The 14,138-nt window shown below is 39.1% G+C and overlaps 1 protein-coding gene across 1 annotated transcript in view; it reads right to left on the bottom strand.

Annotated features, from left to right (window-relative positions):
- LOC124607514 (MMS19 nucleotide excision repair protein homolog) overlaps nucleotides 1–14,138 on the bottom strand; it is a 231,856-nt gene that overhangs the window by 167,053 nt on the left and 50,665 nt on the right. Inside the window, exon 5 of the mRNA XM_047139908.1 lies at nucleotides 620–781. Coding sequence (XP_046995864.1) covers nucleotides 620–781 — 162 coding nt within the window. The remainder of the gene's footprint in view (nucleotides 1–619; nucleotides 782–14,138) is intronic.

The raw sequence follows: 14,138 nt of genomic DNA, 5'->3' as shown, positions 1-14,138 counted from the left end.
ATACCAAATTTTGGAGGTCATGTTACTGGTTATTTTTTAATTTATGGTATTTTGTGTAACAGACAATGTTGCAGAGGACACTTTTCAAAAACAATCATCTGAATTGCAATTGCAATTAACTTAACCCAGTGCAGAGATACACAAATTTTCGCTAATGTCTCCAGACTGAAAAATCGTCGCGCACCCACAAATAAAATTGGTCGCCATCCAGTAAAGATGGAAGATAAATTATTTTAAAAAACTGTTTTGAACTTCTAAAATATAGGGCGAACACATATAAAAAATTAAAATATTTAAAAATGGTCAAGCAACCACTACTGGGCCACTTCATGTGGATTGACCCAGTTGCTATCTGTAATTTTTACACTCACTTATTACGTATGTTAAAAACACCTGTGTTACATGCTCCTCATGCAAGTAAATTATTATTCCGTATCACTAACGATAAGGAAAGGAGTCTGAGTTTTAAAAGCTACCAACTTTGGAATAAAGCTTAATGAAACAAAAGTGTTCTTTGATAGGTCTGTAATTAATGTTTTCATTTTAAATAACTGCATTCAACTACACTGTTAATACAACATACAAATCATTTAATGTTTAATACTTCTCTTAAACTTACAAGTAAATAGAAGCAATCCAGCTTTGCTTCTTTCCGAGTAGACTCCAACTTCTCAAATATCAGAGGAAAACAAAATTCTGAGAAATCCGCTACAGCAGTCAAGCAAGAAGCAAGTGCTACAGCTAACTGCTCACGAGTGACTGAGGAAGGACTGCTGGTAGCCTGCAAAGTAGAAATGATGTGGTTGGTAAATATATTAAGAAATATGACAAAGTATTTGGGCATCCGCCACATTAAAACTAATTTTCTAAGGACTTGCTTATTATTGTTAGAAAATGTGGTATTTCTGCCAGTACTGAAGACATTTTTGTTTGCCGTCTGACAATAGTAGAAAGTTAGTGAGTAATAATAGTTCGCTATAAATTACACTATGAAATTTTTGTAATGATTTCATACTTATTGCCCTATCACATTTGGAATTATTTCAGTTACAATGAAAAACAAAAAACTGTTGGACATATTTAGATGTGCATTCATAGAGAGACACAGTATTAGCTATGTCAGACAACAGTGAGGAGGAAGGAATCTGTCTATGGCCGGTTCAAAGGAAATATTGGGGCAGTTTGCTAAATTAATTTAGGGAAACCTGAATTTTATTGGTCAAACAAGCAGACAGTACTTATGCTGACGTATATACTAATCCTATAGCTTCAGTTACCCATGTATTCCCCAAGTACAACCAATAACGGCAGACAAACAGAAGCTGGGGGAAGCTGATCATATGTACAAACAATAACAACTAAGCCAATAAAAACGATTTTTAACTTTTTGGGGGGAGGTGAGGTGTCTGGACATACAAGAACAAACAAAAAGGAAGGAAGGGCAATGTATTGAGAAGCATTAATAAAATAATGTGATAAAGTTATTAAAACAACAGTTCAGGAAAAGGAGAGGAGGGAGGAAGGGAGGGAGGGGGAGAGAGAGAGGGGGGGAGGGAGGAGGATCTTGTACATAGTTTTATTGAAATATGGGAGCAGTTGTTAAGTATGAGAGCAGGGGCAAGATTACTTATTCTGATAGTGAAAGACTTTTAATGTAATATAGGTATGAGGTTCAGAAAGTAATTCATGCCCCCCCCCCCCCCCCCCAAAAGTAAATGTCTTATACAGGATAATATCTATGACAGTCACAATTAATTTGTCTTTTCAATATCATAATCGTCTTTGTTCATAGATTTATTTTTTCACCTTGAAATGAGAGCATGTATACCAGTGTAGTAAAAATCACTGTTTTATTTATTTATTTATCCTTTGACAAAGTACATTGTATGGATCAAGATATATTTTCATTCCATGCACTGACAGATACATAGTTTTTACTGTCTATTGTTTAACAAAAATATAATTTATTGCATTACAGAGTAATGTAAAATTCTTTCTTTAGATCTTATTTTTTTCACCAGTGGTTTTTGTAATTTCAGTATATTGGCTCCTATTTGTCAGGTATGAGAGACTCCAGTCTCCTGCATTTCCTCTTATGCCATATACTCCTAATATTTCTACTAAAGTTTTGTGGTCTACAGAGTCGAGTGCCTTTATTAGATCCATAAATACTCCTACACATTTATTTTTAGAGTCCAGGTTTGTTATGACATTTTCGATGAGATCTATTACTGCATCTATGGTGCATTTATCTTTCTGGAAGCCAAACTGATTCTTGTTGATTATTTCATATTTCATCAAAAAAGTAACAAGTCTCTGTGCATAAGGTCATTCAAATATTTTTGATATGACTGGTAAAAGAGCTATAGGCCTCTAATTTTCTGGATTGTTTTCATTCCCCTTTTTACGCATTGGTTTTAATCAGTGCTGTCTTTAAGCACTTTGGAAAAGTTCCTTCCAGGAATAATGAATTGATTAGTTGTGTAAGAGGTTTCTTGAGTTCCTGCATACAGTGTTTAATTTCTATACTTGATATTCCATCAATACCACATGACTTTGTTTGTTTCAGGTTTTTTATTATCTCTAGTGTTACTTCTTCTGTCACTGCCAAAAATGCCATTGTTTATCCCTGGGTATTAACAAATGTTTTCCAGGTGTTATTGTGTTTTTTATTGTTTTTTTTTTCTTTCAGTTTTTGGCATGCTGTGGTAAAATAGTCAGTGAAGAGATTTATGATTTTATTGTGTTCAGTTATAGTTTTTTTGCTGATCATGAACTGTATTTTGCTGTTTTCCTATGAGTTGGAGCTTTTGCAATTTGTATTTATAATAGACCACCAAGCCTTGCTTTTATTATCAGCACTATTGATGTACTTTTTTTGCTTCTAGTCGTTTGGCTGCTTGCAGTACTTTTGCATACATTCTTCTATATTTTCTGAAGTACTCTAAAGTTTTCATCAATGCTAGTTTTATATATTCTGTGCATCATTTTATCTTGTTCCTAGAGACCAAAATGCCTTTTGTTATACATTTTTGTTTTTATTTGTGGTTTTGGCTTTAGTTTTTATTACTGGGCATTATTGAGATGATAGGGAAGTGTGTCAATAAAATGAGTCACTTTATGATCCACTGATGGAGAGTATTTTTCCAGTTTTTCCCATCTTTCTTTTTCAAGTTTTATCCTAAGGGCTGTTAAGTTTTGTTCATTTAAGTTTCTTTTTTCCCATTTTTTTGTTTGTTTTCATTTGTGGTGATATGATTTACCGTATTTACTCGAATCTAAGCCGCACTCTTTTTCCGGTTTTTGTAATCCAAAAAAAACGCCTGCGGCTTAGAATCGAGAGCAAAGTAAGAGGAAGTTCTGAAAAATGTTGGTAGGTGCCGCCACATTTAACTTCTGCCGTCGAATATATGTAGCGCTACACAGGCATGCTTTGCAGGCACAAAGATAAATACTGGCGCCAGAACCTCTGCGTCAGTAAATAAATTTAAAAAAAGGTGGAAGACGAGCTTTTTTCTACGCCCCGAGACTGGTTAGACTGTTTGGGATGTTTGTCAATATAGCCAACTCTATGTTCTGAATTTTTTCCTACCTGTGACAAGTGATGGTTGCTAATAGGAACTTTTATGAATTGTGAATCACATGCAGTATCCTCTTCACCATAAGAATAATTCGAATGTAAACATTTTGCCATGTATTCTTTCGTGTTTGCTGCTATCTCATTTAAATCCTGTCTGCCTAATAAATTACGAAACTAGAGTGAGACAACAGCAAACGCGAAAGAATATACATATCATGTCATGTTTATATTCGTATTATTCTTACGCCGAATAGTGATACAGTCAGAAATGAAGCACGGCAACTGACTAGATTTTTAAATATAAGATGACTAATTTCTATGCAGAACGTAATGTACTAAAGAGGCGTCTGCAAAGATTTTCAAACGGAGAAAAATTTTCACTAAACTCTCGTTCACATCTTCTATCATACGCAGTCTATTATTTGGTTCTCGTTTATCTTTATCAAAGAAAGCAGCAGTGTAAGTAACAACAAACAGCAGTCTCTTGCCATCGTTTCGCTAATGAGACAATTCCTTTTTTTTTTTTTTATTGTAAGCGGCGGTAGCGCGCACAAAAGCAAGCGATGCCGCGAGCGGCGACAGGCCGTAAACACTTGTTATCAGAATGCAACAAAAAATGCATAACACATTACAATAATGCATTTTCAGCTTAGAGTGACGTAAACACCTATAACAAAGAGAACAGCACTTATCAGATCAAAGAAAAATATGCAATCAATTCAAACCAGAGGAAGCACGCGAAAAAGGAAGGGTAGCCGTATAAATACGGACGGAGCGCCTGACGCATAGCAATGGCTACCTGGTAAAGCTTAACTGCTAAGCTTACGACTCGAACCAAACTACTGTAGCTGTATCGTCATTCATCCGACCTACATTGTGTCTCATATTACAATGGACCAACTTTGTTTCAATTTGGAGGTGCGTTGTAAAACTTTTCTCTCCCTTTGAATTTCGAGTCTCAAATTTCAGGTGCGGCTTAGATTCGGGAATTTTTTTTTCCTTGATTTCGAGTCTCATTTTTCAGGTGCGCCGTAGATTCGAGTGAGGCTTAGATTCGAGTAAATACGGTAGTCATATTTTTACTGCATCATGGTCTGATAGGGTCATTTCTATATCTTCACTTTTGTACTGAAAGTCCCTTAAATTTGTGAAGATGTGACCTATTTGAGTAAAGGAGTTTGCAGTTATACGTGTTGGAGTGGATATTGCATTTTATAAGCCATATGTTTTCATTGTGTTCAGGAGCTCCCTACCGTCACGGGTGTCTTGCAATGTGTTTATGTTTAGGTCACCTAGTAGTACAAGAGCACAGTTCTTGCTTAGGATGATATGTAAGAGCTCTCCTATGTTTTCAATGAATGTTTCTATGCACCCATTTGGCGGTCTGTAGATGTTTAAGACGTACAGTGAGAAACTACTTAAAACTATTTTTTCGCCTGTTACTTCGACTACATTTTCAATGTATGTCAAGGCTGTTTATGTGGTTTCTGTTTACATTGTTATGGCTGTTCTGCTACTTGTAAAAACCATGGTCTTGTTTCCCATCATTGGTGCACACAATTTTCAAGGTCCCAACTTCTTCGCCCTCACTGAACTACTTAGAGAAAGACAAACAGATGGAAGTCCGATGGTGCAAGGTCAGCTCAGCATGATGGATGGGGCAAGACTTCCCCTGTCTTTTGGTACTCAGCATGCACGAATTTTGGAGTAAGCTAGTTTTTCAACAATAGCCGTCACATTGCCTTTACTAATGGATAACTAGTGATACACTTCATCAATTGCTACATGGCTGACAACCTCGGCTGATATGCTGGTCAGCAGCCCTGTGTTGCATTAGCCAACTGTGTTTGCCATTCAGCTTCTCTAGAGCCACAAACTCATTGTCTAACGGTGCTGAAATACACTGCAGTATCTACACATACCTTCTTTGGCCTTTCGTGAATACAACTGGATATTTCACCTTCTGCAGCAATGAGTTCAGTTACAAAATGCTTTCTTATATGTACATCAGTGTTGGCCTTTTCTAAAGCTATACAGTGCTGCCATCTGTTGATGCAGGATACTGTTACTGTAGGAGGTGGTTTGTGGAAGTGCACCAAATTTATAATTAAGAGGGCAAATCAAAATGTACATTACACTTAAAATTTACGGCCATTTATTAAAGCACATACACATAGGCAAAACGGCTATGACAGCATACAACATAAGTTCTTTTTCCGCAAAGTCACCAAGAGAATATAAACATTTCTTTTTGATTGCAGATGCATAGTAATCATCCCCAGCACTATGTAACCATCTGAATACAGCAACATTCACATACTCATTGGTTCAGAATCATTGTCCATTGAGACCCTCTTTCATCTAGCCGACCACATGACAATAGCTTGGTGCTAGGTCTGGACTGTATGGAGGACATTGCCATACCTCCCACTTGAATCACTGCAGCTGTTCTGATGTTTGGTGGGCCAAGAGCAGTGTTGCATTATTATGCAACAAAATCACACCAGCACTCAATTTTTCCCTGCCGTTTTTCTTTAATTGCCATACACAACCTGTGCAATATTTGGAAGTTTTTGTTGTTGTTGTGGTCTTCAGTCAAGAGACTGGTTTGACGCAGCTCTCCATGCCACTCTATCCTGTGCAAGCTTCTTCATCTCCCAGTACCTACTGCAACATACATCCTTCTGAATCTGCTTAGCGTATTCATCTCTTGGACTCCCTCTGTGATTTTTTACCCTCCACAGTGCCCTCCAATACTAAATTGGTGATCCCTTGGTGCCTCAGAACAGGTCCTACCAACCGATCCCATCTTCTAGTCAAGTTGTGCCACAAATTTCTCTTCTCCCCAATTCTATTCAATACCTCCTCATTAGTTATGTGATCTACCCATCTAATCTTCAGCATTCTTCTGTAGCACCACATTTCGAAAGCTTCTATTCTCTTCTTGTCCAAACTATTTATCATCCATGTTTCACTTCCATACATGGCTACACTCCATACAAATACTTTCAGAAAAAGACTTCCTGGCACTTAAATATATACTCGATGTTAACAAATTTCTCTTCTTCAGAAATGCTTTCCTTGCAATGGCCAGTCTACATTTTACATCCTCACTACTTCGACCATCATCAGTTATTTTGCTCCCCAAATAGCAAAACTCATCTACTACTTTAAGTGTCTCATTTCCTAATCTAGTTCCCTCAGCATCACTTGATTTAATTCGACTACATTCCATTATCCTCGTTTTGCTTTTGTTGATGTTCATCTTATATCCTCCTTTCAAAACACTGTCCATTCCATTCAACTGCTCTTCCAGGTCCTTTGCTGTCTCTGGCAGAATTATAAAGTTTTTATTTCTTCTCCATGGATTTTAATTCCTACTCCGAATTTTTCGTTTGTTTCCTTTACTGCTTGCTCAATATACAGATTGAATAACATCGGGGATAGGCTACAACCCTGCCTCACTCCCTTCCCAACCACTGCTTCCCTTCAACGCCCCTTGACTCTTATAACTGCCATTTGGTTTCTATACAAATTGTAAACAGCCTCTTGTTCCCTGTATTTGACCCCTGCCACGTTCAGAATTTGAATGACAGTATTTCAGTCAACATTGTCAAGACCTTTCTCTAAGTCTACAAACGCTTGAAACGTAGGTTTTCCTTTCCTTAATCTATCTTCTAAGATAAGTCGTAGGGCCAGCATGGCCTCACGTGTTCCAACATTTCTATGGAATCCAAACTGATCTTCACTGAGGTCGTCTTCTACCAGTTTTTCCATTTGTCTGTAAAGAATTCGCGTTAGTATTTTGCAGCCGTGACTTATTAAACTGATAGTTCGGTAATTTTCACATCTGTCAACACCTGCTTTCTTTGGGATTGGAATTATTATATTCTTCTTGATGTCTGATGGTATTGCACCTGTCTCATGCATCTTGCTCACCAGATGGTAGAGTTTTGTCAGGGCTGGCTCTCCCAAGGCTGCCAGTAGTAGTTGTAATGGAATGTTGTCTACTCCCAGGGCCTTGTTTCGTCTTAGGTCTTTCAGTGTTCTGTCAATCTCTTCACGCAGTATCATATCTCCCATTTCATCTTCATCTACATCCTCTTCTATTTCTGTCCTCAAGTACATCGCCCTTGTATAGACCCTCTGTATATTCCATCCACCTTTCTGGTTTCCCTTCTTCACTTAGAACTGGGTTTCCACTTGAGCTCTTGATATTCATACAAGCGGTTAAAGGTCTCTTTAATTTTCCTGTAGGCAGTATCTATCTTACCCCTAGTGAGATAAGCCTCTACATCGTTACATTTGTCCTCTAGCCATCCCTGCTTAGCCATTTTGCACTTCCTGTCGATCTCATTTTTGAGACATTTGCATTAGTTTTTCCCTGCTTCATTGATTGCATTTTAATATTTTCTCCTTTTATCAATTAAATTCAATACATATTCTGTTACCCAAGGACTTCTACTAGCACTCATCTTTTTACCTACTTGATCCTCTGCTACCTTCACTATTTCATCCCTCAAATCTACCCATTCTTCTTCTACTATATCTCATTCCCCCATTCTTGTCAATCATTCCCTAATGCTCTCCCTGAAACTCTCTACAACCTCTGGTTCTGACAGTTTATCCAAGTCCCATCTCCTTAAATTCCCACCTTTTTGCACTTTCTTCAGTTTTAATCTACAGTTCATAATCAATATATTGTGGTCAGTGTCCACATCTGTCCCTGCAAATGTCTTACAATTTAAAACCTGGTTCCAAAACTCTGTCTTACCATTATATAATCGATCTGAAACCTTCCAGTATCTCCAGGCCTCTTCCATGTGTACAACCTAAACACAGTACAAAGCATATTTTACTGTCATGCATTTCGGCATAAGTTCCACATGCACCACACCCTCCATGTTAAAGAACACTGTCGCTATTGGCCTTCTTTCATTGTGATGATGGGTATGCACCAATTCCATCGATATTCTCATTGTTCAGAGGGTGAAGTAGTAGACCCATGTTTCATCTCCTGTGATGATTCACCACAGAAACTTGTTGCCCTCCACAGAACACTGTTCCAAAAATGCCAGCGACAATTGGAAACATTGTCCCTTGTGAACATCAGCTTGCAGTTCTGAGACCCGTATGCCACACAGTTTACAATATCTAAGGTGCTGGTGAACAATGGAGAGCACACTGCCATATGAAATGTTCAGCATGCTGGCAATTTCCTGCAGTGTTATGGACCGACCTCTCTATTGATCACATCCACATGGTTAACATTTGCAACGGTACTGGACACTGCAGGCTTATCTTCGAGATATTCGTCAGTGAGATCCATGCATCTGGCGTCAAATTGCTTACAACACTTTACAATACCTGGGTGAGAGATTGCACACTCACCATACAGAGCAGTGATTTCATGACAAATGTCCATGCAATTCAACCGTTAAGCCCACTGAAACCTTATCACTGCTCACACCTTCAATTTGGAGTGAACATCCAGTTAACACACCATTGAGCCAAGACCACTCTGCACACACAACACGATGGGATACAACCCACACCATCCTATCTGTTGCATGCTACACATTGGCCATTGTCACAAAATACAGCGTGCTCTTGAGGCAAGCTAGTGTAACTTACTTTTTGATTTGCACTCGTACTATGTTACAAACTGAATGACAGAGAAATAATAAACAGGAGACATTATTTTCTGACTGGTTCTCATATATAATTTTCAATGGTCTCCTTTTAAATGGATACAAACTGTGCAACATGTTTAAACAGGAGACAATATTTTATGACTTGTTCTCTTACACAATTCGCAAGGGTCTCAGTTTAAATGGGCACACACTGTGGAACATTCTCTCACTCAATGCAAATTCCTGAAGTGTGTTTCTGGAAGAAATCCAAAACATTCACCTACAGCTCTCATAACATCTACATTAGAGTGAAAACATATTGCAAATACAAATTTCTTTATGTGGAGGTCAGAAGGTGTTAAATCTTATGACTAGTATTATTGTTTCAACAAACTCTTACTTTTTTCTGCTTTTCCTTTTGCTCAAAATTTAACAAATGTGGCCCTAATCTGCTCAAAGCTTTCCTGTAGTCAATAGTTCATATAAAATTATGAGGGACAAATCAAGTTTACAAAAGTGAGTTATTTAAACAATAGGTATTAATGTTTGGACAGCTGCATGTAGCAAGGCTCCACCATCAGAGATCTTACTTAAAGTTGCTATAGTAAGTATATGTCATTGTGTTACTGTCCACTGATTCCTTTATTTGAAACATATCACAGACACCTTCATTACTAAGAAGCTGGTATTCCCAAACAACTAGGAACCATGCAAATTAAGCTGCAGGCTTGATTGCAACACAAAAATTCTAACAGCCACCATATTATTTCTTTATTATTTGGTAGAGCTTGACAGGATGTGCTAACTTATACTTTCTAGCCATTGTTAGTGCTTATAAATGATATATATTTATATGCCACAAAAAAGATCATCTTGCCAACTGTTTTAGTTGACCTTTAAGACTGTTACTGCAAAAGGTCCTTAGTTACTGATGTTACCAAATTTTCTCATTGAAATCTTTTTCCAAAATATCATAGAAAAAAATGCTCTCAGAAACAGTGGCACATTTGAGCGGAAAAAAATTTACATGGAACATTACACTACGGTTTTCAGAAAGGAAGGTCAACTATGAATATTGATGGAATGAGAAAACATTTTAAGACTGACAGGATGAGAAAAAGGTGAAACTCCATTGGTTCAATTACATGAATGATCTTCCGTGTAACACACACAAACCACAGTAGGCATTTTTTGCAGGAGGACACAAAGAACTGTAATGTATACTGTTAAAGAGACAGCAACAGAAGAAATTGTTAATCGAGTTTTCCAAAGGACTATTATTTATTTTTTAATGGAATATATTTAGTTTTGTAAAGCAAATATACTGGTCAGCCAGGACATTATTACCACCAGCCTACTATCAATATAAACCCATACAGGTGACAGCAGCGTCACCTGGTGTGAAATGACTGCTAGTCAGATAAACACACATTGCATGTAATACGAGTGAGTGTGCTGACTGCGTGTAGAATCGGGAAGGCGCATGATCTATCTGAGTTTGACTGAGGGCAGATTGTGATGGCCTGGAAGGTTGGCACAAGCATTTCAGAAACTGCATGACTTGTCATGTGTTTAGAGGAGTACTGTGGTGAGTGTCTCCAACACATGGCGAAACCACGGTGAAACCACATCCAAACGTTGCGAGGTTGGGCGGCCAACCCTCATTACAGATGTCGGACATCGTAGGCTTGACAGACTAGTAAAAACAGCCAGCCAATGAATTGTGGCAGATCTAACGTCAGACTTTAATGCTGGACAGAGTACGGGGGTGTCTGAACACAAACTGCACCAAAAACTCCTAACAATGGACCTCCGCAGCTGACAACCCATGCATGTCAACATTAACATCATGACATATGCAACTTGGATTGAAATGGGCATGTGACCGTTGGCACTGGACAATGGAGCAGTGGCAGAGTATTGCATGGGCTGACAAATCCTGATACCTTCTTCGTCAAACCAATGGGAGGGCATGAATCCATTGTCTTCCAGGGGAACAGCTTCTTGACACCTGCACTGTGGGATGGAGACAAGCTGGCAGTGCCTCCATTATGCTTTGGGGTACACCCACATGGTCATCCATAGGTTCAGTGGAGCTTGTGTAAGGCACCATGATGGCCAAGGAGTATCATAAACTGGTTGCAGATCACGCACATCCCTTCATGACGATCATGTTCCTCAATGGCAGGGGCATTTTTCAACAAGATAATGTGCCACGTCCTAAAGCACAAGCACACACACACACACACACACACACACACACACACACACACCAGACTGAGGGGAGCAATACGCTACAATGGATGTACTTAGCCGCCAGAAACAACGATATGTTTATTAAGTGTAGTGAATAACATACAACAACACAGTTTCTTGAAATGTGAGTCTACAATAATTGGTTTAGCTGAAAGTCATCACTGATGCTGCACTGGAATATTCTTGACTAGAAGTTCATCACTGAAGTTTGAAGTCCATTGAGACAATGAGATAGTGGACAGTTGAATATGAGGTCCAGAAAGACGTGAGCCTAAGGATGACAGAGACGACGTGCAGCAAAGCTCAAGCTCTAAGACAGCAGAGATGAGGTCCAGCAAAGTGTGAGTTCAAAGCTGGCAAGGTGAGGTCCAGTGAGGCAGCAGGTTGAGGACAGCTGAAGCTAAGTCCAACAAAGTGAGGACTTGAGTATGAACTGCAATTGAAAGTTAATGAAAAAGTGAGAGAGAACAGATGCTTTACGATCTCAAATTTATGTGACAAGTTTCCTCAACTGTCAAGAAGTGTGCTTTATGTAACTGTTTCCTAATCAGGTGGCAAATTTCTATGAGGATGGCACTCAAAAGCTGGTTGTATGATATGATAACTGCCTTAATATTAGTGGGAATTATGTAAAAAAGTAGACCGCAGTGCAGGCTTTCATGTAAAAATAAAATTGCTAAAAAATATCTACTTGCTTAATTTTTATTCCAAAACAGTCCTTGCTTAAAAAACATGTCTCATCGGTTCTGCTCAAACACGTCCTTAAGGTGGATGAGCTTCCTTGGCAGACTTTCTTTGTCCAATGCTTCATGGCTCTATGGACCAGTGTATGTAGCACACAGTCACTCTGTAACGGATGATAGCAGCTAGAGGTGTGGAGATACAAATCAGTGTATGTGACTTTCCTATACACACTGTGTCCCATCGTGCAGCCCACTTTGAGTTTCACTTTGACATCCAAAAAGGGGAGTTCACATTCTCTTCCCTCTCCATAGTGAATTTGATGCTGGGGTGCAGAGAGTTCAGATGTTGAAAGAAACTCCTGAAAACTTTTCTCCTCTGTGGCCACACCAAAAATGTGTCACTAACATACTTGAAAAAGTATGTGGACTTCAGTGTAACTATTACCAGAGCTTTCTCTTCAAAATCCTTCATGAATACATTTGCCACAATTGTTGATGGAGGACACGCCAAGGTGATGCCATCTGTTTGTTCATAATAGTTACTGATGATCAGAAAGTATGTAGATATGAGGACAAATTCAATGGCTTTAGTCATTGTGGGGCTGAATTTCTCCATCATCAGCTCAAGAGAATTAGCAAGTGGTACTCTGATGAAGAGGCAGACTGCAACAAAGCTCACCATAAGGTCCTGTTCATGGAGGCATAGTTCCTGTAGACACTGAATGAAATGCATAAAATTCTTTAATACAACCATTAGATGCTTGCTAAGATGGTACATAGGTGCATCTATGTTGCTTATTTCTTTAAATATTATTTATTGTGCAGAAGTGGTACAAAGCTGTATCACTTTTCAACATAATCTCCACCACACTCAATGCAAGTCCTCCAGCACTTACAAAGTGCTCAAATTCCTTTAGAAAAAACTTCTTTTGGTAGTCCGCACAACCACTCATGTACCGCATGGCGTACCTCTTCATCAGAACGGAACTGCTTTCCTCCCATTGCATCTTTGAGTGGTCAAAATGTATGGAAATCACTTGGGGCAAGGTCTGGTGGGTATGGTGGATGAGGAAGACACTCAAAATGCAGGTCTGTGATTGTTGCAACTGTTGTAAAGGCAGTGTGGGGCCTTGCATTGTCATGTTGCAAAAGAACACCTGCTGACAGCAATCTACATTGCTTTGATTTGATTGTAGGCTGCAGGTGATTTTTTTAGGAGATCTGTGTATGATGCACTGGTGACAGTGGTCCCTCTAGGCATGTAATGCTCCAAAATGACACCTTTTTCGTCCCACAAGAGAGTCAGCATAACCTTCCCTGCTGATGGTCCTGTTCAAAACTTCTTTGGTTTTGGTGATGAGGAATCACGCCATTCCTTGCTCGCTCTCTTCGTTTCCGGTTGGTGGAAGTGAACCCAGGTTTCGCCCCAGTAGCGATTCTTGCAAGGAAGCCATCACTTTCTTGTTCAAAGTGTTGAAGGAGTTCTTCACAAGCATCAACACGCCATTCTCTCATTTCAGGAGTCAGCTGTCGTGGCACCAATCTTGCAGACACTTTGTGAAACTGGAGCACATCATGCACAATGTGGTGTGTTGACCCATGACTAATCTGTAAACATGCTGCAATGTCATTCAATGTCACTCGGTGGTTTTCGTTCACTATGGCTTCAATTGCTGCAATGTTCTGTGGAGTCACAACTTGTTGTGCCTGACCTGGATGAGGAGCATCTTCCACTGAAGTCACACCATTTGCGAACTTCCTACTCCATTCGTAGACTTGCTGCTGTGACAAACATGCATCACCGTACTGAACCTTCATTCGTCGATGACTTTCAATAGGTTTCACACCTTCACTACGCAAAAACCGAATAACAGAATGCTGTTCTTCCCTGGTGCAAGTCACAAGTGGGTCGGCCATCTTTATACTAATACTGCGACGGTATGTATGCATCTGCACTACGCTGCCACCTACAGGCCATTCTGCACG

The sequence above is a fragment of the Schistocerca americana genome, chromosome 1 (assembly GCF_021461395.2).
Source record: "Schistocerca americana isolate TAMUIC-IGC-003095 chromosome 1, iqSchAmer2.1, whole genome shotgun sequence".
Classification (NCBI taxonomy): Eukaryota; Metazoa; Arthropoda; class Insecta; order Orthoptera; family Acrididae; genus Schistocerca; species Schistocerca americana.
This window is presented reverse-complemented; position numbering and strand designations above follow the sequence as displayed.